The sequence below is a fragment of the Gopherus flavomarginatus genome, chromosome 2, assembly GCF_025201925.1.
Source record: "Gopherus flavomarginatus isolate rGopFla2 chromosome 2, rGopFla2.mat.asm, whole genome shotgun sequence".
Lineage (NCBI taxonomy): Eukaryota > Metazoa > Chordata > Testudines > Testudinidae > Gopherus > Gopherus flavomarginatus.
This window is the reverse complement of record NC_066618.1, coordinates 231,026,899-231,052,889: the sequence shown is the minus strand read 5'-3', so window position 1 is coordinate 231,052,889 and position 25,991 is coordinate 231,026,899. Positions and strand designations below refer to the sequence as shown.

The 25,991-nt window shown below is 45.0% G+C and overlaps 1 protein-coding gene across 1 annotated transcript in view; it reads left to right on the top strand.

The window, feature by feature from the left end:
- The window catches only part of LOC127044288 (transmembrane protein 68-like), a 55,884-nt gene extending 30,420 nt beyond the window's left edge, over window positions 1-25,464 (top strand). The window contains exons 4-6 of the mRNA XM_050938922.1: window positions 2,044-2,104; window positions 2,544-2,683; window positions 25,360-25,464. Of these exons, the coding sequence (XP_050794879.1) occupies window positions 2,044-2,104; window positions 2,544-2,683; window positions 25,360-25,464 (306 nt within the window). The remainder of the gene's footprint in view (window positions 1-2,043; window positions 2,105-2,543; window positions 2,684-25,359) is intronic.
- Window positions 25,465-25,991: the final 527 nt, after the last annotated feature.

Here is a 25,991-nt window from a genome sequence, read left to right as displayed (position 1 = left end):
CAATAATGTGAAGCTTCAGCAGAAGATATATTTTATAAACCAGATTATTGTATATAAAAGAAATATAATGGATCTCCCCCTAGAAAAGGAATAGTATTGATGAGAGACTTACTTTGTATTCTTCAAGCAGTGTTTCTCCAAGATTTCATGTTAGGATGTAGCTAAGCCATTGAATAGCTTCAATGTGTGTCCTGAGGGCCCTATGTGATCCCAAATGGAGCATCTCATTCTGCAGTGGTCTGTGTATTTGAACTGTTATCTACATCAGAGTTTCCTATGCCACATTTCACAGGTCAGAGACAAAGCATACCTGCCAATAGTGGGGGGATGGAGTGAGGATGGTAGCTTCAGCAGATGTTACTGAGCATGCTCAGTCTGTGTGAACATGCTCAGTACAAGCCAAGCAGCAACTCTGGCGGGGCATGTGACCCCACATGCCTCCTCACTCATCGCCTCTGTCACACAGAACTGGTAAAGTGGGTGAGGTATCATCTTTTATTAGACCAACTTCTATAGGTGAGACAAGCTTTTTAGCTATTAACAGATTTCTTCCTCAGGTCTAGGAAAGGTACTTAGAGAGTCACAGCTAAATACAAGATCGAACAGACAGAATATGTGCTAACTACTTATGCTAAACTAAGGAACCATTCAAGGTGAAGTGTCCCGTTAACATCCCTGTAGTTATAGGACAAAAAGGGGGCTGGTGGATTACAGATTGTTATAATAATAAAAACACTGGATTTATGGCTTAAGACAATGTTTTTTAGTGTTAAGCAAAGCTATGAATTTACATTCAATATTATGAAAAAAATAAAAAGCTTGAGTCAAATGTCAGCAGAGTAGAATGAAGAATTATTTTGATGCATGTTCGTTTACAATGTACAACAGTAGGCTTTCACAGGGATGTTGCACAAGACATACATTCACTGTTAAGGTGTGGTCTACACTATAACAAAATTTCAGAACCTCTGGTCTAATTTATGTCTCTGATAAACCTCTTGGGATAGGAACTAAGGGGGAAAAAAGTTTTGTATCATCCCATGTGGGTGACTGGCGCTCAATCTATAATAATAATAATGAAGGAGCTGTCACAACATAAGGTTTAGGAAGGCTGTTTGCTTTGAGGTGATCTGATCTCAATGTGTGCTTCAGAGAGATGATAACCTGCAACATTTGAGAGAAAAATAATTTTCTGAAAAGTTACAACTTCTTAAAACTATTTTAAATATTAAAGGCATTAGAAAGTAAACATTTAATTAGGCAAGGGCATCCTTTCTTCTTTTCCCCTCCCCTGATATTTGCAAGAGTTTCATAATACAAATGAGACTCTTACATTGCATAGTTTGTGTAAGTTTTCTATAGGACTTGTGCTGCATTTTAGTTTCTGCTTCCAAGATTTTGTTACCAAAATAATATCTATATCTGGATGTTTTTTTGTCTAACTCACTGGTATTCTGACTTCTTAGGCACTGAAAAAATATTGCTGAACAGGACTCCTGAAACTGATAATTCTGATATCTGTGGAATTAATTTTTCTTCTTCTAAGTATTATTCTGTCAGTGTTGTTTTATTGTTCATCGTGATGATAATGAATACATGTGATTTAAGAGACAGAGTCCTATGGCACCTTATAGACTAACATGACATGCATCTGACAAAGTGGGTATTCACCCACAAAAGCTTATGCTCCAATACGTCTGTTAGTCTATAAGGTGCCACAAGACTCTGTCGCTTTTTACTGATCCAGACTAACATGGCTACCCTCTGATTCATGTGATTTAGGTTCTAAGAACCCTCAGAAAATGGAGCCTCACCTGGTACATAATTAGCTGTAGTTTTACTGATAAACATATGACTCCTTTTGAGTTTCTAGTCATGATAACTTATCTGTTTCATTTTGATTTAATGGGATGGTAAAGTTGACTATAACCACAATATAAAGATGCAAAATGACTCTATTCAAAGCTGATGCAAGATTTAAAAGAAAAAAATGAGGCTGAACTATTGTCCATAGTCTTACCACTTCTTTTCCTTATTTCTTAGCCCATCATCCCTTTGTTTACTCAGAATATTCGGGAAGTCTGTAGAACACTTCGAACATCATGTAAGATTTACTTCATATGTAGCTTTTCAAATTCATAGTTTTCTTTTATTCATATTTTCAAAATCAACTGTTTCTGGGAAATACTCATCTTGCGAATTTCTTTCTAAACTTGTATTCTCTTCTAACTCTGGTAACTGTTTCTTGTGATGAAAACTCTTCTGGGTTATCTAATCTTAATGTGTATTTATTGGACTAGGTATTAATTGTGCTTTACATGGTGACACATCTTGAACTGGTACTTGGTATGCATGAGGTAATGGAAGCATAGATTATTATATTCAAGGTTATGTGCCCTGAATATTGTTTGACCTTCATGTTGCCTTTAACCAAATCACTTAAGATTTGTTAGTTACAATCAGACACCATTTTGATTCAGGGACTCTGCCAGCTTCTAAGCTTATCTACTATCCTCCTCCCCCTATTTTTTTTTAATTCACAGGGTTTATTAGGTGGTTGGATGAACATTTTCCATTGCAACTCGTTCCTGAATATGGAGGGTTCCCAGTCAAACTTCGTACATATATTGGAGATCCCATTCCCTATGATCCAAATATAACAGCTACGGAACTAGTTGAAAAGGTAAGTTGGCTCTTCTCTTTGAAACTTCAGGGAACCTACAGTCTTAGTTTAAATGATGTTAGTTGGTGTGAAATATTTAACATCAAATCTGTGTCTACTGGTTTCTTATGAAGTAAAACTTTCTTACAGTACATTGGTCATCTTAAATAGTGTATTGTTATTCAATAACATATCTCTGGCTAAAATATCATTTTCTTCAGTCCAGACAACACTATCTTACACTGTTAAACTCCTTCACAGATTTATGCATTGTTCTATCTCATCACTATCCTCGCTGGCCCTCTCCTTCAATACTTTATACCAGAGGTTTCTGGACTGTGTTCTGTGGATCACTTGCTGTTAGTCTGTGAAGAGCTGGCTGATCACAAGGTCCTGGCTGTGGACCTTGTTTCCAGATGGTAAACTGTCTCAAAAGGAACTAAAATACATTACATTATTTAAATTGAAGTAAATAAAGAACTTTTACAGATGTGCATGAAAGGCTCTAGTGCCCTAACACATAATTGATATTACAGCAAACCCCCAGCAGTATTAAAACAATCATTCAGAGAGGAAATCTGCCTTCCACCAACCTAAAAAAGAGCTTTCCATGCATTCATAGTTCTAGACAGTATACTTAGTATTATAGAATATCAGGATTGGAAGGGACCTCAGGAGGTCATCTAGTCCAATCCCCTGCTCAAAGCAGGACCAACACCAGCTAAATCATCTCAGCCAGGGCTTTGTCAAGCTGGGCCTTAAAAACCTCTAAGGATGGAGATTCCACCACCTCCCTAGGTAACCCATTCCAGTGCTTTACCACCCTCCTAGCCAGCCCTCTCCAAACCCCCCATCTAACAGATATCTGGCAGTGTGCCTAGAAGGTCACTAAATCTGTGCTGTTTTTGACTGATGGAGAGCAAGTTCTAAAGTCTTAAAGCCATCACAGAAAGCATCCTGCTATCCAAAACTCTCTGCCTTATAGTGAAAGGGATTCAGCTTGAGTGCCTCTGGTGACCACAGTTGTGGCACTATGGCTGGGGGAGAGAGGCTGGTTGGCCTTACCATGAGACGAACTGAGGCGGTCGCCTCAGGTGTCGGACTGTGGTGGGGGCACCACTAGGACCCAGAGTGTAGGAAAGGGGTAGGCAACCTATGGCACGCATACCGAAGGCGGCACATGAGCTGATTTTCAGTGGCACTCACACTGCCCGGGTCCTGACCACCGGTCTGGGGGGCTCTGCATTTTAATTTAATTTTAAATGAAGCTTCTTAAACATTTTTAAAACCTTATTTACTTTACATACAACAATTGTTTAGTTATATATTATAGACTTATAGAAAGAGACCTTCTAAAAATGTTAAAATGTATTACTGGCACGTGGAACCTTAAATTAGAGTGAATAAATGAAAACTTGGCACACCACTTCTGAAAGGTTGCCAACCCCTGGTGTAGAAGATTGTGTCTACTGCTGGTGCATATTTATTCTCTCTGCTCTAGATGCACAGAGATGGTGCAGTGCTGTGCAGGAGGAAGTAGGGCACAAGAGACATAACAGGCAGGCAGAAGAAAAGGTGAGAGGGAATAACAGAAAGCAGCAGGAGCTGCAGAGAGAGAGAGGAGGAGGAGCCTCTTATGTACCTCTCTAGCACCCCAGGAGCCTGGCTGATTAATACCAGCTTCTCAGGGAGCTTCCTGTTTCCTGCTGCTTTCCTGAACCCACTTGAGGAGGACAGGCAGTCAACTGAAGTAGTAGGAGCCAGTTAGGCCCTTAAGACACTGATATCTTCCCTCACTCAGGCCTTGTTACCAGCCTGCTTATTTGTCCCCTTCAATTGAGTGTTGAGAGCCACTATAGCTGGCACAGAACAGCAGCCATGAGTGAAAGAAGAAAACGCCCCACTGGGGCAGCATTCAGAAAAAGAAAGAAAGCAAAGGAAGCTTTTCTATCTAAGCAGTAAGGAGCTCTCCTGAGATACATAGACACAAATGTTCACGGTGAGCCTTCTGGCCCCAGTGAGGATGTGAGTAGTAGTTTGAGGGACTTCCTTGTACTGCATGGGCCACAGCAAGTGAAAAACTTCATACTCCCCAAAGACAATGAAAATAGAAGTTTCCATCCAACACATTACTGCCGTGAAATCCCCAATGGTGACAAAGTGGAGAGGCCATGGCTTATGTTCTCAAAAATCCAGAATGCTGCATACTGTTTTTGTTGCAAACTCCTCCAGTCTAATGTTCCAGCCACATTGGGTTCTATAAGAACAAAGGACTGGAAAAATCTGGCTAGAAATCTGGCATGCCATGAGAAGGCAGCAAATCACCTCAGAGCATTCCATAGGTGGAAAGAGCTGGAGATAAGACTAAAGTTAAAGGCCACCATAGATGATCAGCATCAAGAGAAGATTGCATCAGAGTCTCTTTACTGGCAAAATGTTCTGAAAAGGCTCATTGTCATTGTGAGAATGCTTGCTACCCAAAAGCTAGCACTGCGTGGCACTTCACATCAGCTGTATGTGCCAAACAATGGAAACTTCCTTAAAATTGTGGATGGCTGAGTTTGATGCTGTACTCCGGGAGTATCTAAGAAGAGTCACCACCCAAGAAATGTACACACACCACTACCTTGGAAAAACAATTCAAAATGAGATCATACAGTTACTGGCAACAAAAGTCAAACAGAAGATTGTGGCAGATCTGAAGTCAGCAAGATATTACTGTTATTCTGGACTGCACATCTGACATCAGCCATACGGAACAAATGACTTTAATGGTGCATTTTGTAACAAAACCAGAACCTAGTGATAATGTCCCTGCAATGGTGACTGTCAGAGAGAACTTTGAATGTATTGACATTGATGATACTACAGGAGCAGATATGACAAATGTGCTTCTTAAAAACCTGGAAGATACGGGAATTGTGATAGCTGACATGAGAGGACAGGGCTACGATAATGGTGCCAACATGAGAGGAAAGAATAGAGGAGTGAAGACACGGATCCGAGAGTTAAACCCTTGAACTTTTTTTGTCCCATGCAGTTCTCATTCATTGAACTTGGTGGTCAGTGATGCAGCATCAGCTTCTACTGAGGGTGCTGAATTTTTAATGTAATTCAAAGCATCTATGTATTTTTCTCTGCATCAACTCACTGATGGCAAATTTTGAAGCAACATCTGGAAACATCCTCTGTGCCACTGAAACCACTGAGTGCCTCACGATGGGAAAGCCTATCAAACACCAGATTGGGAAGATAGACGATGCCATACTTGCCATTATGGATGATAATGCTATGACAGGAACTGTTCATGGGAGAACAGTGGCAGAGGGAAATGGAATCACCAGAAACATACTTAATTTCAAATTTCTGTGTGGCTTAGTATTGGGGCATGACATACTGTTTGAAATAAATGTTGTAAGCAAGAGACTCCAAGGTGTTGACCTTGATATATCTGGAGAAGTAGAAAAACTGGACAAAGCAAAGTCATACCTACAGTCTTACTGGTCAGATGAGGGATTTCAAAATGTTCTGAAGAGTGCACAGAAGCTGGCAGAGGAACTTCACACTGAAGCTATTTTCCCACCCATTCAAGAATACAAGAGTCACTAAAGAAGAAGACATTTTGATTAGAAGGCACGGGATAATCCCATAAGAGACCCCAAACAGCATGAAAGTTGAATTATTTAACCAGGTGCTAGATTGTGCAATACAGTCAGTTGAAGAATGTTTCATGCAGCTCAAGGAACATAGCAGTATATTTGGGATGTTGTATGATATTCCAAAACTCCTCACTATACCAGAAGAAGACCTACACCAACAATGCAAGGCACTAGAGACAGTGTTGACACATGATGACATGCGCGATATTAATGCGAGTGATTTAGGTGATGAACTGAAAGTCCTTTCAAGATACATTTCAGCAGGATCAACTCCAAAGGCTGTTCTGGAATATATGTGTACAAATAAGATGACCATCCTCTTTCCAAATGCTTTTGGTGCTCTGCGCATACTTCTAACACTTCCTGTAACAGTTGCCAGTGGAGAACGCAGCTGCTCCAAGCTGAAGTTAACATCTATGCTCCACAATGACACAGGAGAGGCTGGTCGGCCTTGCAACCATCTCAATAGATCATGAGTTGGCCCAGACTGTGGACCTTCAGGAAGCAGTTCAAATCTTTGCATCCAAGAAGGCACAGAAAGCACCTCTTTGATTATTCAAGCAGATAAAAATGCCAGTGTTTATGATGCAGACAAGAAAAGTTACATTAGCTGTTCAGGTGTTTGAAAGTTAAGTGTTACTTACAATTTTTGAACAAGGCATTGTAAGTTGTTAGTTTTCCTTTATTGGGGTAGGTAGCAGAGCTGTACCATGAGAGGAGTAGAACAGGAAGAAGGCAGAATTGAGACTTTTCAAAGTTTTGGCCCAAGTGAGGTGGTATGGGGGCATCATTTGAGCTCCCCCCTCAGGTGTCAAAATGTTGTGGGCCGGCCCTGCTCAGGTAGGCAGGTTACAGGCTATTTAAGGCTTCCTAAGTCATAACTAATACTTTAAACTCCACCTGGAGTTAGATAGCACCATTACACAGCCACTGCAGATCCCAGAGCACTTATGTCATGAGTTACCAGAAAAATACTTCACTGAGACAGCTGCTGTGTTCTGCCCCAGTGTTACTCTCTGAATGCCTTCAACACATAATTCTATTTAGAGCACATTGTTATAGTTTAATACTGAGGTAACAAATGTTTAAGTGATGGTGAAGAGGTCTGCAAAGGACACAAGCTTCTGGACAGACAAAGAAGGTGAAAAACTGACTGGATTACTGCTGGGTTCACCTGAGAGTGTACACTTTTTACAAAGTGATCACGCTATATCTGACCTATCAGTCTTCATCCTCAAAGGAAGCCTGCATAACATCTTCAAAAGACAAGCCTGGGAGCTTCAGTTCAGAACTTTGCTAGACATAAAATCATGGATTGAAAAGAGAGATTTGATTTATGGCTCATTACAACAATTTACAACCCACTAATAACTCCCCACCCTCAGCTGCTTTTCCCCTCATCCTTTCTTTCCTCCCTATGACTGTTAACAGACCACTTCACCTTGAATGGTCCCTTGAAAAAGACGGTTACTCACCTTTGTAACTGTTCTTCGAGATGTGTTGCTCATATCCATTCCAATTAGGTGTGCGCGCGCCGCGTGCACATTCGTCAGAAGATTTTCTACCCTAGCAACACCCGGAAGGTCGGCTGGGCGCCCCCTGGCATGCACGTGGCGCGCGCCACTATGGCACCGAATATATACCCCTGCCGACCCGTCCGCTCCTCAGTTCCTTCTTGCCGGCTACTCCGACAGTGGGGAAGAAGAGCGGGTTTTGGAATGGATATGAGCAACACATCTCGAAGAACAACAGTTACAAAGGTGAGTAACCGTCTTTTCTTCTTCGAGTGCTTGCTCATATCTATTCCAGTTAAGTGAATCCCAAGCCTTACCTAGGCGGTGCGGTCGGAGTGAGAAACTGCAGAATGCAAAACTGCTAAGCCGAAGTCTGCATCGTCTCTGGATTGTTGCACCAGGGCATAATGGGAAGTAAAGGTGTGTACTGAAGACCATGTAGCTGCTCGACATATCTCCTGAATAGGTACTCGAGTTAAGAAGGCAGCCGACGAGGCCTGGGCCCTGGTAGAATGTGCAGTAATATGACCCGGAGAGGTATGAGCTAGTTCGTAGCAAGTGCAGATGCACACGGTTACCCAGGATGAAATCCTCTGAGAAGAGACGGGCTGACCTTTCATCCGGTCCACCACTGCAACAAAGAGTTGGGGTGTTTTGCGGAAGGGCCTCGTACGGTCAATATAGAAGGCGAGCGCCCTACAGATGTCGAGCGAATGTAACTGCTGCTCCCTACGAGATGTATGCGGTTTGGGAAAGAAGACCGGTAGGAATATGTCCTGGTTGAGATGAAAGGCCAAGACTACTTTAGGGAGGAATGCCGGATGTGGGTGTAGCTGCACCTTGTCCTTGTGGAACACTGTGTATGGTGGGTCCACCATCAGAGCCCGAAGCTCAGAGACTCTCCTAGCCGATGTAATGGCTACAAGGAAGGCTGTTTTCCATGACAAATATAGAAGTGAGCAGGTTGCCAATGGCTCGAACGGAGGGGACGTAAGTCTCATCAGAACTAAATTTAGGTCCCAGGAAGGGGTGGGGCATCGTACTAGGGGGTATAGACACTCCAGGCCTTTGAGGAACCTCAAGACCATAGGGTGGGAGAAGACAGAGTAAGTACCTTCCCCGAGGTGGAAAGTAGAAATAGCCACCAAGTGCACTCACAGAGATGAGATAGCGAGGCCTTGTTGTTTTAGATACCAGAGGTAGTCCAAAATACTAGGGATAGGAACCTCCGTATGTGCAACATTCTGCGTGTGACACCAGCAAGAAAACCGTTTCCACTTGGCTAAGTAAGTAGACTGCGTAAAAGGTTTCCTGCTACCCAGGGGTATCTCTTGCACCGGGGCAGAGCAGCGTAATTCCGATTGGGTTAGCCATGCAGGAGCCACGCTGTTAGATGGAGGGATTGCAGGTCTGGGTGGAGAAGCCTGCCGTGGTCCTGCATTATCAGATCCTGATGAAGGGGCAGAGGGATTGGGTTGGCTATTGAGTGGTCCAGCAATGTGGTGTACCAGTGTTGTCGGGGCCACGCAGGGGCGATCAGGATCAGTTAAGCCCTCTCCCTGCGAAGCTTTACGAGAACCCTGTGCACCATCGGGAAAGGTGTAAAGCAGGTGGTTCGCCCAAGAGATTAGGAAGGTGTCCAATATTGAGCCCAGGGTGAGACCCTGGAAGGAGCAAAACCTCTGACGCTTCCTGTTGTTGCGGGAAGCGAAGAGGTCTATGTGGGGAAAGCCCCACTTCTGGAAGATGGAATGTACAATATCCGGGCGAAGCGACCACTCGTGGGAGAGAAAGGATCTGCTGAGATGGTCTGCCAGAGTGATCCGGACCCCTGGGAGGAAGGACGCTACAAAGTCTATAGAGTGGGCTATACAAAATTCCCACAGTTGGATCGCCTCCTGACAAAGGGGGGAGGATCGAGTCCCTCCCTGCTTGTTTATGTAGTGCATTGCTGTTGTGTTGTCCGTGAGTACTAGAACACAACGGCCCTGCAGATGATGTTGGAACGTCTGGCATGCGAGGCGAACTGCTCTCAGCTCCCGGACGTTTATGTGCAACGCTAGCTCTTGAGATGACCAGAGGCCTTGCGTGCGACGATGGCCTAGGTGTGCCCCCCAGCCGAGAGACGACGCATCCATCGTTAGGGATACTGAGGCTGTCTCGGTTGGAACGGCATCCCTGCACACACCAGGGAAGGTGTTAGCCACCAGTTGAGGGAGCATAAGACGCTCTGAGGAACGGTGACGACCATGTCTATGGCGTCCCTGCCCGGGCGGTAAACTGAGGCGAGCCAGGTTTGAAGAGGAAGCAGGCATAGTTTGGCGTGCTTGGTTACAAAAGTGCATGCGGCCATGTGACTGAGAAGGCTGAGGCAGGTTCGGGCCGAGGTCGTCGGAAAAGTTTGGAGGCTCTCTATGACAAAAACTAGTGCCCGAAACCGGGGTAGTGGAAGGCAGGCTGTTGCAAGTGTGGAGTCTAGAATGGCCCCGATGAATTCTATTCTTTGAGTAGGCACTAGAGTAGACTTCTCTAGATTGATCATCAGGCCCAATAGCTCAGATAGGTCCGTGATGATAGCAACATGCCTGGTGACTTGAGCCTTGGAGGTCCCGCAAATAAGCCAGTCATCTAGGTAAGGAAAGACGTGTATTCGCCGACGACGGAGGAAGGCGGCCACTACAGCCATGCACTTTGTAAACACGCGCGGGGTGGTAGAGAGGCCAAACGGAAGGACCACAAATTGAAAATGTTGATTGCGCACCATAAACCGTAGGTACCGTCTGTGCAGAGGGTAAATGGCGATGTGAAAGTATGCATCCTTCATGTCGAGAGCAGCGTACCAGTCTCCGGATCCAAGGATGGGATGATGGTCCCCAGGGACACCATGCGGAACTTCAACTTCTTCAGAAAGACGTTGAGACCGCGTAGGTCCAGGATGGGTCGGAGACCCCCTTTCGCCTTGGGGATTAGGAAATATCGGGAGTAAAATCCCTTGCCCCTGAACTCCTCTGGCACCTCCTCTGTAGCTCCAATGGAGAGGGAGCGTACGAACCTCTTGCCAGAGGAATTGCTCATGAGAGGGGTCCCTGAAGAGGGACGGGAAGGGAGGGTGGGAGGAAGGGGGCAAAATAAATTGGAGGTGGTATCCAAATTCCACCATGCGTAGGACCCAATGATCTGAGGTTAATTGGGCCCACGCGGGGAAGAAGGAGGAAAGGCAGTTGGAAAACTGAAGGGGATCCTGGGGAAGGGCTGGTGCTCTGCTCTCGGGCGCACCTTCAAAAGTTCAGTTTTGGTCCTGCTGATGGTTTGACGGGACAGTTATTCTGGCCCCCTTGGCAACCCGATTGCCGTCTGCTGTTCCCGCGACCACGCCTCCTGCTAAAGTCTTGTCATGGCCTGGGCGGGGGGTAAGGGCGTTGAGGCTGGGTACGGAAGGACCTCCGTTGGGTTTGTGGAGTATGCATCCCGAGGGAACGCATGATGACTCTGGAGTCTAGGGTCCGTTTTCTGAGAGAAAAGGCCCTGTCCATCAAATGGAAGGTCCTGAATAGCATGTTGCAGTTCAGGAGGTAGGCCTGACACCTGCAACCACGATATTCTCCGCATTGTAATCCCCGAGGCCACGGTTCTGGCCGCCGAATCAGCAGCATCGAGTGAGGCCTGCAAAGAAGTCCGTGCCACTTTCTTCCCTTCCTCCAGAAGGGCCTGGAATTCCGGGCGGGAGTCCTGTGGGACCAGTTCAGCGAACTTACCCACCAATTGCCAGGTATTATAATTATACCTGCTGAGCAGGGCCTATTGGTTAGCCACCCGCAGTTGGAGGCCTCCAGTGGAGTAAACTTTATGCCCCAATAAATCCATCCGTCTAGCCTCCCGCGATTTCGGGGCAGGGGCTTGCTGGCCATGACGCTCTCTTTCATTCACAGATTGAACAACCAGAGAGCATGGAGGAGGATGGGTATATAAGTATTCATACCCTTTAGAGGATACAATGTATTTTCTTGCCATGCCTCTGGCCGTGGGAGGGATAGACGCCGGGGATTGCCAAATGGTGTCCACTTTGGCCTGGATGGAATGGATGAATGGCAGAGCCACGCGAGTTGGGGCATCCACCGACAGTATGTCTATGACCGGGTCTTCCACCTCCGGGACCTCCTCCACCTGGAGGTTGATATTTAAGGCGACTCGCTGGAGAAGGTCCTGGTGGGCTTGGAGGTCGATCGGGGGCAGGCCCGATGTAGAAGTACCGGCTACTGCCTCGTCTGGCGAAGAGGAGGATGACAGACCCGGCACAGTTGGCTCATTTAGTGACTCCTGTTCCGGAGGAGCATCAGGGTCCGGGAACACCTGAGGATCCGGCGCCAGAGCCGATTCGTCCATACCTTCTGGAGGAGGGTGGCTAACAGTGGCCTCTGGTGCCCGATGTTCCGACGGGGAGGAACGAGATGGAACCGTGGGTTCGCCTTGGGCCTGGTGATATGCCCAAGGCGTTCAGAAGGACCACTGAGGCACTTGTTCCGTGCCCTGAGCCTCCTGGAGGACACGGCTCTGCATTTCTGAATCCCCATATGCAGCGCTATCAGCGTGCAAAGACTCAGATGAGTGCCGTGATGGCCACGGCGGAGCAGAGTGCATGTGAGGAGGAGCCCTGTGTGCAGGGTACCGTACGTCGTGCCGCACTGGAGAACGGTACCAGGAGTCGTACCAGTGCTGAGAGGTTGACCGGAACCTCTGACTGGCGCGGTGCCGGGAGGTCGACCAGGATCATGAAGCTCTATGGTGGGAGTGGCTGCGGTGTGAACGGTGCCGGGAGCTGGACCACCGTCTGGAGTTCTGGTCCGGAGAGCGAGATCTTGAGCGGTGCCGCGAGTACGACCGGTACCGAGAAGGAGATCGGTACCGGGACTGCGAGCAGCGTCGAGATCAGGACCGGTGGCGAGACTGGGAGCACTGGCGAGACCTCGATCTCGAGTGGTGCCCACCTGCGGCGTTGATGGAAGGTGGCCTGACTAGGGCAGGCTTCCCTGTTGACGCAATAACCCGCACTGGTGGTGCCGGAGGTTGGGGCAGGGTGGGCTCCATTAGGGCAATGAGTTCCCTTGCCATCGAAAAGGTCTCTGGTGTGGTGGGAACAATAAGCTCTACCGTGGCGTGTGCCAGGAAGCTGTCATGCACCGGACTCGACGGCTCTTGCATGGCCGGAATCAACGGTGCAGAGATTGCCGGTGCCGCGGCAGTTGTTGGTGCTAGGCGACTCGGTTTTGGCTGTTGCTCAGACTGCGGTGTAGATATAGAAGCCGCAGGAGCTTTGACCTTTTTGGCACGCGGGGAGAGGGAGTTGTGCTGGGCTGGTTTCTGGGCTGGTGACGGCTTGTGCCGGGGCATCTTGGCGGTGCCTGTGCTCTCCGGTGCCGACGAGGCACTTCTCCCCGGGGCGGACTGTGCGGCACTCGGTGCCGAAGAGGGAGGAGTGAGGGCCACCTCCATTAGGAGCTGCTTAAGACGAAAGTCCCGCTCCTTTTTTGTCCACGGCTTGAAAGACTTGCAAATCCAGCACTTATCTGTAAGATGGGATTCCCCCAGGCACTTTAGGCAGGAGTCGTGGGGGTCTCCCGTTGGCATCGGTCGCCGGCAGGCCGAGCACGGTTTGAAGCCCGGTGAACCAGGCATGGGCCTGGGCACCGGGAGAGGGGAAGGGGCTAATCCCCAATCCTCTGAACTATATACACTAACTAGGTTTACAAAAGGTTATTAAAAGTATTAACTACAACTATAAAACTATATACACAATAGTACTAGAACGAGTAAATAGCTAGAGAAGTGGAGATCAGCTAAGCTACGCTCCACTGTTCCAACGACCGACACGGATAAGGCTGTTTATTCATATTTCTTTTAAGCAATTGACCCTGTATTTGTCACCTTAATACAGAGAGACCATTTTTATGTATTTTTTCTTTCTTTTTATATAAAGCTTTCTTTTTGAGACCTGTTGGAGTTTTCTTTGGTGGGGGCTCCAGGGAACTGAGTTTGCAACTCACCAGGGAATTGGTGGGAGGAAGAAGTCAGGGGGAAAAATCTCTTTGTGTTAGATTTACTAAGCCTGACTTTGCATACCCTCTGGGTGAAGAGGGGGGAGGTTAGACCTCTCGGTGCTTGTGTTTTCCAGGACTGGAAACGGGGAAGGTGGAGTCCCTCTGTTTAGATTCACGGAGCCTGCTTCTGTGTATCTCTCCAGGAACCCAGGGAGGGAACACCTGGGAAGGAGGAGGGGGAAGGGAAATGGTTTATTCCCCTTTGTGGTAAGACTCAAGGAATTTGGGTCTTGGGGTCCCAGGGAAGGTTGTTGGGAGGACAAGAGTGCCCCAAAACACTAATTTTTTGGGTGGTGGCAGCTTTACCAGGTCCAAGCTGGTAACTAAGCTTGGAGGTTTTCATGCTAACACCCATATTTTGGACGCTAAGGTCCAAATCTGGGAAAAATGTTATGACACTGCCAGACTAGGTGATCATGATTGTCTCCTCTGACCTTAAACTCTGTGAATCTATGAGCCAATCTCAGTGAGAGGCAGCACTCAGAGGTTCACAGAGCTAGATCACAGAACTCCCTGACTCCACACAATACTGGGATTGTTGGCTAGGAAAGCTGGTGAAGATCCTCTGCCTATGGATAAGTAGAGGGACCTTCTTTACTTTGTTTTCATAGAGCCCATGAAGCTCAGTCTGGGTCCAATAGCCTGATAAGGGACTAGAGAACCCAGCCCTAGCTCAGGAGTTGTTGACCTGTTTGCTTCACAAGAAGAGGGAGGTCAACCCTGTCTGTTTTCGGGCTGTAAGACTGTTCAACCTTATCTTTTTAACTTGGACTACTGTTAACCCTAAAATGTGGGGCAGGGAACTGTCTCCCTGATACTTGTAGCCAGAGAAACACAGCACATTTTCCGATCAACTCTATAGTAATCTCTGCTGGAAGAGAAAACCACTGGGGACAAAGGAAGCACCTGAAGCTCCCCAAGTAGGTGCTGTGTAGCAGAACATGGGCAGTTGCTTTCTGACCCTGATATAATGATAAATTAGAAGAAACTGATAAATCCCCACACGCATGAGTGACAGTTAACCCAAGTAGTATGGATCCAGAACAATGGTGCAAGTGACTGATGAAGAGCAGCAACAGTGGACAACCCAGCAAGAGCAGTTTCAGCAAAAATTTTTGCAACAATTGGACACACAGCAACAGCTACAGGGGGTCAACAGCAACAGCTATTGCACAAAATGGCAACACAGCAGAAAGAATTACAACAGAACCTTGACCTGCTGATGAATCTACAGCCTCTTGGGGTAACTAGTGGTCTGGTACAGGAGCTGTGAGCCTAGGGCCTCTGCCCACACCTGTATCTGTAAAGCTGGCTAAAATGGGGCCTGACAACAACTCTGAAGCCTTCCTGACTACTTTTGAACAGGTGGCAGTGGCCTCCAGTGGTTTCTGATGTTGGCCCCTAACCAGCCTGGCCCAGTCCGGGCAGGCTACTGAGGGCTTGACCCTGTGTCTACAATGAATTACAAACTGTTTAAAGCAGCCATCCTGAATTATCTTGATATCAGTGAGGAGACATGCTGCCACTGCTTCTGAATGGAGACATATACCCAGGGAGCCTGACCATGGGTGGTGATCCAAAGACAAAAGGAATATTGATGGTTACAGCCACGGCAGAACATGGGAAGCCAGCTGGCCAAGTTAATATTGACCAAGCAATTCATACAAATACACCTCTACCCCAATTTAACGCTGTCCTCAGGAGCCAAAAAATCTTACCGTGTTATAGGTGAAACTGTGTTATATCGAACTTGCTTCGATCCACCGGAGTGCACAGCCCTGCCCCCCCAGAGCGCTGCTTTACCATGTTATATCTGAATTTGTGTTATATCGGGTTGTGTAATATTGGGGTAGAGGTGTACTTCCTTCTGGAGATGCACGTGGGTTCTGAGGCACCGCCCAAGGTGATGGTGCAGCTGAGGGAGAACTTTATGGCTGATGAGGAGCCCCCAGAGAAGGAGAAGGGAGACAACTTGTGGCTAAAAATCTGACCCTATCTGAACCTCTGCCACTCAAAGATGAGTACCCTAGTTACCAGCAGCTCAAGTGTCAGAACAACCACTCTAACTCTGGGCAAACCACAGTAATCAGGCAGGAAGAGCCTGGATGAAACCTCACCAGGTCTTTTGAACCTTGGCCCCATCACCAGACAAAGCTAACACAGATGTGGATACCAGATCCCTACAACAGCCAGGACCACCATTGTGTGAGAGAAGAGACTCAGACCACAGTATGATGACCTGCTGCTTATGTGGGTGTCAAGGTTCCTCCCCCACTCTGAACTTTAGGGTACAGATGTGGGGACCTGCATAAACACCTCTAAGCTTAATTACCAGCTTAGATCTGGTCTCGCTGCCACCACTCTCAAGTACTAGCTCCCTTTTCTGGATAGTCTTGAGAGACTTTTTCACCGAGTCCCTGGTGAACACCGATCCAACCCCTTGGGTCTTAACACACGGAGAATTTAACAATCTCCCCTCTTTTCCCCACCAATATCTGGTGAGTCCAGATTCAATCCCCTTGGATCTTAAAACAAGGAAAAATCAATCAGGTTCTTAAAAAGAAGGCTTTTAATTAAAGAAAGAAAGGTAAAAATCATCTCTGTAAAATCAGGATGGAAAATAACTTTACAGGGTAACCAGATTCAAAGAGCCCAGAGGAACCCCCTCTGGTCTTAGGTTCAAAGTTACAGCAAACAGAGGTAAAATCCTCTCAGCAAAAAGGAACATTTACAAGTTGAGAAAACAAAAATAAGACTAACACGCCTTGCCTGGATGTTACAAGTTTGAAATATGAGACTAGTTCAGAAAGATTTGGAGAGCCAGGATTGATGTCTGGTCTCTCTTCGTCCCAAGAGCGAACAACCCCCAAAACAAAGAGCACAAACAAAAGACTTCCCCCCACCAAGATCTGAAAGTATCTTTGTCATAAACAGATAGCTAAGGGTTAATGTCTCTTTCACCTGAAGCACCTGACCAGAGGACCAATCAGAAAACCGGATTTTTTTCAACTCTGGGTGGAAGGAAGTTTGTGTCTGAGTCTTTTGTCTGGCTGCCTGCTTTCTCTGAGCTTTGGAGAAGTAGTTTCTACTTTCTAGTCTTCTGTTTCTAAGTGTAAGGACAAAGAGATCAGATAGTAAGTTATATGGTTTCTTTTCTTTGGTATTTGCATGAATATAAGTGCTGGAGTGCTTTAATTTGTATTCTTTTTGAATAAGGCTGTTTATTCAATATTCTTTTAAGCAATCGACCCTGTATTTTATCACCTTAATACAGAGAGACCATTGGTATGTATTTTTCCTTTCTTTTTTTATAAAGCTTTCTTTTAAGACCTGTTGGAGTTTTTCTTTACTTCAGGGAAATTGAGTCTGTACTCACCAGGGAATTGGTGGGAGGAAGAAATCAGGGGGGAGATCTGTGTGTGTTGGATTTGCTAGCCTGATTTTGCATTCCCTCTGGGTGAAGAGGAAAGTACTTTTGTTTCCAGGACTGGGAACGGAGAGGGGGAGTCACTCTGTTTGGATTCACAGAGCTTGTGTCTGTGTATCTCTCCAGGAGCACCTGGAGGGGGGAAGGGAAAAAGGATTATTTCCCTTTGTTGTGAGACTCAAGGGATTTGGGTCTTGGGGTCCCCAGGGAAGGTTTTTCAGGGGGACCAGAGTGCCCCAAAACACTCTAATTTTTTGGGTGGTGGCAGCAAGTACCAGGTCCAAGCTGGTAGCTAAGCTTGGAGGTTTTCATGCCAACCCCCATATTTTGGACGCTAAGGTCCAAATCTGGGACTAAGGTTATGACAATCTTGTCCCCTTATTGGTCCTTTGGGTCAGGTGTCAGCCAGGATTCCTGAGCTTCTTAACCCTTTACAGGTAAAAGGATTTTGGAGTCTCTGGCCATGAGGAATTTTATAGTATTGTACACAGGAGAGCTGTTCCAGTCCCTTTATAGTTATGACAGTGAGTAACTGGGGTACATCTGAAGGGAACACCTCCTTATGGAATGCAAGTATGCCTGGTGTGGACAGCAGAAAGCAGGGCAAGGAAGAAGGGGCTTCCAAAATAACCATCCTCATGTGGATCTGGGGGATGAAAGTACAAAGTTTGTTGGACTCTAGATGGAGTCAGACCTTGATGCAAACTCCATTGGCCAGGACAGGAGGGACCTCCCAGGGGAGACAGTCTTCCCCTAGTGCATCCACAGGGATGTAAAGGCCTACCCTAGCAGAAAACTGAAGTTTATCATGGGACGACATATAGAAACTCTTCCAGTAGCTCTATCCCCAAAGCTAGCCTATCCCATTATTATTGGTCAGGATTGGCAGGACTTCCAAGAAAATATTAGTGAGTTGGGAAAACCAGAGACCGTAGTCACTAACCAGATTCTGGCACTTGGGGCAAATCCTGGACTGATTGAAGTAGCTGGATGACAAGAACCTGAAGAATCTCTTGAGGGGGATTTGAAGACTATAAGACATCCACCTGGGTTGCAAATGGGAAGAGTATCTAGGAGACTGCCATTAGCTGATTTAGAAGCTGTGACCTAGATTTTCTCCATGAACCAAGACCCTGTGCTGAGTGGGGCCCACAACCAATTTACTCTTGTAAATGAAGAGGTGGCAGAATCCTAATGCCTGAGACAGTCACCCCACTTTATACTCAGGGGACAGAGCTATATCATATTGAATGCAACAAACCAACCAGTGAGGTAAGGACACAATTACAGATACCCTGGTTGTCCTATGGCTAGGACATGGCATCCCTTGTGCTGGCCACTTAGGCCAAGAAAATACCTTGTCCTGCACATCTACCTGCCTTTACTAGTGCCTTTCCCTGCTGCTAGAGCCTTTCATATTGCTAAAAATAGCAGTGTAAACATGGGAGGCACTGCTTGGGCATGTAGAGAGCCCATGTATGTAGCCTGAGGGTTCTGGCATGTAGGGCACTCTACTCTATCCACCTAAGCTGTGCCTCACTGTCTACACTGCTGTTTATCTCTATGCTAGCTGGGTTTGCATTGTCCCCACTCATGTGTACTAAGTCTATGTATAACAAAAAACATTTATTAAGAACAGAAAAGAAAAATTCCACAATAATTATTCAAAAGTATGCAAACCATAAGTAAACCCCTACCCTGCAGTATCTTGGACAGTAGTCCTTTGCATCAGTTTTGGTGTGAAATTCCAACAGACAAATGTCCCTTTAACACATCACTCCTCTTTCCCTCTGCTGCACCCACTCACTGATTGTCTGAGGTCAGCCAAGTCCCAGACTTCAGGGGTGCGTTCATGTGGGTTCACCTCCCTCATGTGGGGGCAGAGTGGGGCTCAAGCAATGCCTCTGCTCACCTTACCACTGTCACTTCTACCTTTGCGGCTGTTCACCGCTGTCTCTGCTGCTGCTTGCCACTCACTGCCACCTCTGCCGCTAGCTGCGATGCCATGTTCTGAGATTTTACCACTTAGCCCACTCCTTACTGATTTTAGGTCTTAGTGATTTCACTGGGGAGTGAGGCACTCTGCTGCTGCATCCTCTGTTGTCTTTCGGTGCAATGCTGTCCCTATGTCACATCTAAGATTCAGCCGCCTAGAACTGCCCATCATTGATTTCAGTTCTGGTGATCACTGAGAAGGAACAAGGACTCTAAGGCCACGTCTGCGCATCAAAGTTTGCTTCACATATTACGTTGGTGTAAAGCCACCACAGTTAATATATTGCTTGTGCATACACACTTGGCTGCTTGTGGCAGCACTTTGTGTACTCACCAGGGGTTCTTGTGTCAACGCAAACTGTGGTGCACAGTGAGTAGGTATCTGTGTGTGCCATATACCACGCTCTGGCACAATGCTTTTTGGGAATTTTGGAAATGTGTTGTGGGGCACACATGAGTGTGACCAGGATCCCAAGAGGGCTATGCTATGATTGCTCAATCAGGGAAAACTGCTAAGAATGGGGCAGATGATCCCCAAAACTGGTGGTTACTCTACCTCTTAGATTTACCAAGCCAGCAACAAAACAGCATCTACAATACCTTATTGGTTACCCAGAAGCCAAAACACCGTTCCCTTAAAGTAACGCAGCCTTGAGCTCCCACACAGACAGCCAAGTCAAGCACAATGAGGATTACTGAAAATCTTGTTCATCATACAAAAAGCTCTACCAATCCCAAAGGATCAGATACATTACCCCCTAGGTCAATGAATATTTCAGATCTTACCCAAATACACACTTACAGTCAATTCTTATTAACTAAACTAAAATGTATTTAAAAAGAAAAGAGTTTTGGTTAAAAGATTATATGTACAAAAATGAATAGAGTTCTTAGGTCACTTTCATAGTAGAGATAGAGAGCTTTAGAGTTGCAAAGAGTCCTTTTCAGAATCAGTTTATCAGGTTATGGTCCAATGCCCTTATTCAATATCAGGGTGATGCAGAATGGCACTGGAGACCACAGTTTTGTGGCTCAAACTTCCGCTGATGAAGCTTAAGCAGATTTGAGATGATTTGGAACTGGCTAGCCTGCAATGGAGTCTCTAAATTATCCTGGCTCCTGCATAACAGGACCCCCAACACCCTTGCCACATGTCACTCCTCCTCCATGCTGTTAATGGCCAGGGTCTGTTTATTGCGAGTACTGGAGATATCCACAGTGGTTTGCAGAGTCCTGGTAGGGTTCCCTTCAAGAATGGCATGTAGTTCATTGTAAAAGCAGCAGGTCTGCAGCTCAGCACCAGGTTGACTGTTGGCCTCCCCAGCCTTGTGGTATGCCTGCTGCAATTGCTTCACTTTCACGTGGCACTGCAGCTGATCCATGTTGTACCCCTTCACCTGAATCCACTGTGCAATTTTCTCTTAGATGCCCATGTTTCTATGGCTGGTCCATAGCTATTCCTGCACAGTCTTTTCTCCCCACAGGCCAGGAGATCCAATATCTCCTGTCTATTCCAGGCAGGAGCGTGTCTAGAGCATGTAACTGGTATGTTTGGTTGGGCAGTTGCACGTAATGAGGAAGACCTGTTAGATGTGCTCACCAAGCTGGACAATCAGGAAAAGGCATTTCAAAAATATGCAGGGATTTAAAGTTGGGAGGGGGGAGGGCTATGGCTTCCAGTCTCTATGACCCCCTGGGCAGTGGAATTCACAATTATGACCAGAGTGGTCACTGTTGGGCATTATGAGATAGCTCCGGGAGGACAGTTAGGTTCAACATAACTCACACACTCTTTACACTTGCACTGTGTCAACCATGGCCCACCATAACAGGGTGCTTACATCAGTGGGATACAAATTGGAGTATAGACACATGAACAAATAGGTTGTCACAAGACAGTTTACATCAACCTAACTTTGTAGTGTAAACCAGGTCTAAAGTGAGTCAGATCTGCTCTGTCTTTAAACATGGGGGGAAAGCGAGGTGGAAGCCAAATTGTATCTAAGGCTCTTTAAACAGGGTCCTCACTGTCAGATAAGAACACCTATTTCCCTTCCAACTTGCACTTGGATTTGACATCACTATCTCCTGCATAGTGAGTGAGGTTCTGGTTAGGATGACCCACTCAATTAGGTGGTATCAAGTACAGTTCTGCTGTCCTTTGGACATATAAAAAGGATAATATTTCGTTAGCTCATGCATTAAAGACTAAAGTGAACTTTAATCCAAAACAGCCAAAGCCAATCACTTTGGCAAAGCAAATCTGTCTTCTGTGACTTAGGCAAAGTGTGTCTGTGCAAATCTGGTCTACTCCTGAGGTCATCTCCCTCAGTTACTCAGTTGAGGCCAGAGAAATGCTCATTCAGACCCTCGTTTACATTTGCATCATAATGCTTTTCCCTGAGGCAGTTTCTGCAATCTTTTTCTGCTCTTATTTTCTATGGGGGCTAAAGAGACTGTATTATTATTACTTCTTTCCTCCTGCTTTTTATCCTCTTCTATTTTGTAGTATATTTAGATTCCACAGTGACCAGTACAGCATAAAATGTCTCGAGAGGCAGAAGACAGCTGAGGAGCTGCACAAAGTGGTTTCTAAAATCAAAAATGACTTCAAATGCAGGCCTGACTCCCAGGAGGAAGAAAATATCTTTTCTATTCCCAGGTTCTCAGGGGATGGATCACTTGATGATTACCTGTTCTGTTCATTCTCTCTGGGGCACCTGGCACTGGCCACTGTTGGAAGACAGGATACTAGGGTAGATGGACCTTTGGTCTGACCCAGTAGGGCCATTCTTATGTTCTTATGTTCCAGACTGAGCCACTTACTTGGATGTGGGAATATCGGAGCAGCTACATTCCTCCACCAATACAAACTTAATTTCAGTCACTTAAAAATTCAGAGAATTATTTGCTTTCCCTTAGATTCAGATCACCAATATCCTGTCTTCTCTTCCCCTTCACCACCACCATCATTGAGGAGAAGGACCTCCTGAATGTACAATTGGAAAAGCTAGGGAGAGGAAAGAAACAGAAATACATTAGAATCTCCCCTCTCTCTGCAGTACCTGCCCTTCCTCAGCACACATTAACTTCCCAAAGTCCCTCAGGCCTGAGCACCCAGAGTCCCCTGGACATGCTGAGAAATCTGATTCAGGTGACCCAAGCATGGCTCTTGGCTCCATTACACAAGAGTCATTGCTCCACTACTGTTGGAAGCATGTAGCTAAAAAGAATTTATCCATCCATTCATCAACAGGAAGACATTTCCAAAAAGAAGGAAAAAGGAAACACAACTTACGCTAAACCCAATGAGAGGAATAATTAAAGAGGACTGAGAATTAACTTTAAAGTTAAAAAACATATTGTGCTTTTATAAATTTCTAAAAAAAAAAAAATCCAACCTTGTTTTGTCATCTAAGATAGATGCAGAGGCCAAAGAGAAGGTCGACAAAGGAAAGAATGCCTTCTTTTCAAAGGAACGAGGGGAAAGGATAGAAGACTTACTCAGGCAAAATGACAAAGCTGCCCCTGGATTTTAGGAGGGCAAAATGACAAAGCTGCCCCTGGATTTTAGAAGGTTTCCATTTTCTCCTCCTATATTTGCTTGGTAAAGGATCATTCACCAGCTTCAAAGGCTGTAAGGACACTCCTGCACAAAGCTGAACCAGCAAGATTTCAGTAGTCTCGTCTTTGAGGACAATGGGATTGCATAGAAGTAAATGAAGGTAACTTGATAGGCCTCCTCACTGCTAAAATATTCTGCAGGAGAAAGGAATACAGCTTGTCTCTAAACCCAGAAATTTAGAGGTGTGGCTGTTAGTGAAACTTCATTTGTGATGTGAGAGAACTTAATCTGGGATGAATGGTACTCCTGTGAATTTAAGTTGCTGATGGACAGTGCTATTTGATAAACATCACTTTCAATACATAAGAGCCTGAAAGCTCCTACAGTTTGGAGAGGAATATTTTAAAGATGCACTGCAAGCAAAGGCAACTATTTGTTTGTGCCCTCCATTGGTTCTTCCTGATGTAGGACAACCTTAGCATATTTTTTTCATGAAATTTTTCTGTGGCATATTTAGGGTTGTTTTTTTCTAAATAAAAATGTCAGGTGGCTATAGTCTTTCCTTTCCTTTCTTTGCTAGCAGACTTGACTAGTGATGTCTTACAAGGATGTATTCTATGTTGCCTCTCTCCAAACACAATCTCTTTCTCTCTAAGAAATGGTATCCACACTTTCCTTCATTTATGGTGGAGATGGACAGAGGGAGTAAACAATCTGTGTATAGTCTCAGAGGCTCTTTGGAGGGAAGGAAAGATGTGGCTCAGGATGTTTCCTAAGGCTGTAATACTAATTTCATTTTCTGGTGATCTTATCAAGTTTCTCCTACAAAGATTAGAAATAATAGATCCTTCTTTTCATATGAATATTATAAGCAAAAGAAAATCCCTGCGACTGGCTTTATATACTTTTCCTAAAGGAAGAATAAAAAAATCTTGCTTTGTAGGTCATCTTTGAATACCTAAACTCATGGGCAGTTTCTCTTGTTTTTTTATAGCGTATCAAGGTTGGAAGGGACTTCAGGAGGTCATCTAGTCCAACTCCTTTCTCAAAGCAGGAGTAATCCCCAGACAGATTTTTTTTCCCTGATCCCTAAATGGCCCTCTCAAGGATTGAACTCACAACCCTAGGTTTAACAGGCCAATGCTCAAACCATGGAGCTATCCCTTCCCCCCTTTTTTTAAAAATGAAAATTAAATCCAAGAAAATACATGACTACAACATTTAAATACATAAATTCTAGGAAAAGGTTAATGTCCCCTAGTAATCTGGGGAGATCTTCAAAAATATGAAAGGGAGTTAGATGCCCAAGTCCCATTGACTGCTCTCTGTGCCTTTTGAAAATCTGTCCCTGGACCTATACAGTACACATTATAGTTCAAGTCCTACCTCTCAGCCTCCTAAATACTAAATTTATAGAAGAGCCTTATGTGAAACAAGGAACCAGACTCCACAGTCCCTTTTTGCCAAACATACATACAACACATAGTTATACCTCTGCAAATGATAAATATTATAAGTCAGATCCTTAGTTGGTGTAAACTGGCTGAGGTTTGGGCCCTACTGGAGCATTGTGGGTGTTAATACTAGTATGAGAAACGTTTAACATTTCCTGATTCCAATGCATTTATATGTATTAGCCAAGGTTTTCAAAATTATGTGCCTAAATCTGGCCTCATTATTCCATCTTTTTTAGGCACCTACAAAAATAGTCTGATCCCTCCACCCCAAGAGTTTAAGCACCAAAGAATTCCCATTGACCTTTTTAACTAAATTAAAGTCGACCTGGTTTATAAACAAATCCTTTAGTGTTGGTGGGATGTAGAGGAAAGGGTCTTGGCTGATTACCATATTTTAGCTGGAGCCTAATTATAGTGGATGAGAGTCAATAGGCCTGAAGAAACATGATTTGTTGGGAACAGTACATTTGCATGCTGAAGGAATTGTCCTTTTACATCCTAAACCTCCCTTTTTATTGAACCATGCCATTAATATTTTAATGAACAGTAAACATTTAAAATAGAGTTTGAAAAATGTATAACTGGTTTTGAAAGGGAAACTGCCTCTTGAAACTTGTGGCAAAGGGTTTTACACTGAATAGGTTTTCCTTGGTGCTGGTTTAGTTTAGAGATTATTACAATTAGTGCTTTAGTGAGGTAACATGTCTATGTCACTGTTGCATAGCTAGATATAATTGTTTAGTATGCTTCGTTATCACAGGAAAATACACTAGCATCTGGAAATGAGACTCTCTTCCTCAGCAAGTGTTTGATGGGATCTTGTGAAGAATTTCCCTTTTCTCCCCCTCTGCCCATACCCTTACCGCTTTCCATAGAGTTTTAGACTTTTTGTATATATTTTGCAACTTTGGGAAAACTTGAGGAAAATAATGATTCGTCATTCCTGTAATATAAAATGTTTCCCCCTCTTTCTTTCTTTCAACAGACAAAGATTGCCATCGAAGCGCTAAGAGACAGATACCAAAAACTACCAGGAAATATATTAAGGGCTCTATTGGAACGATTTGATAAATATCAGAAAGATGACTAGTGTGTTTACATATATGTTTAAAATGCACATACCTTGTTATAAAAGTATTAATAACTACGTTACTGTACTTTGAACTTTTAAAAAAATTACAGTTTTTCTCCCAACAAGGGCTGTCTCTCTTATGTCTCTGATCAGCAAGTGGAAATGGGCCAAAACTCAAATTCTTAAAAGATAAAATTGGCTTACAAAGGATTTTGAAAAATTTAGGCTTGTGCTGTTTTTACTAATTTATGGTATGTGAAGATGGCCTGAAAAGATGAGGAGGAGATTTTGGAGGAGGAATTTTCCACCTCACCTCCCACCCTGCACCCAGGTTTTGATCCTGGTACCATGAACCTGATCCAAAGCCCATATTAAGTCAGTGGGAATAGGCCAATAATAAACGTCTAGTCTGGTTTTGTTGGAGAACCTCTTGGGGTGTCTCAGATAGGCATTGTGGGCTCACTTTAATTGAAATGACAGGATGTTCCTTAGAAGTTATGTTTTAAACAGGTGCTAACAAAAACAAATGAAAATCCAGAGTTTAA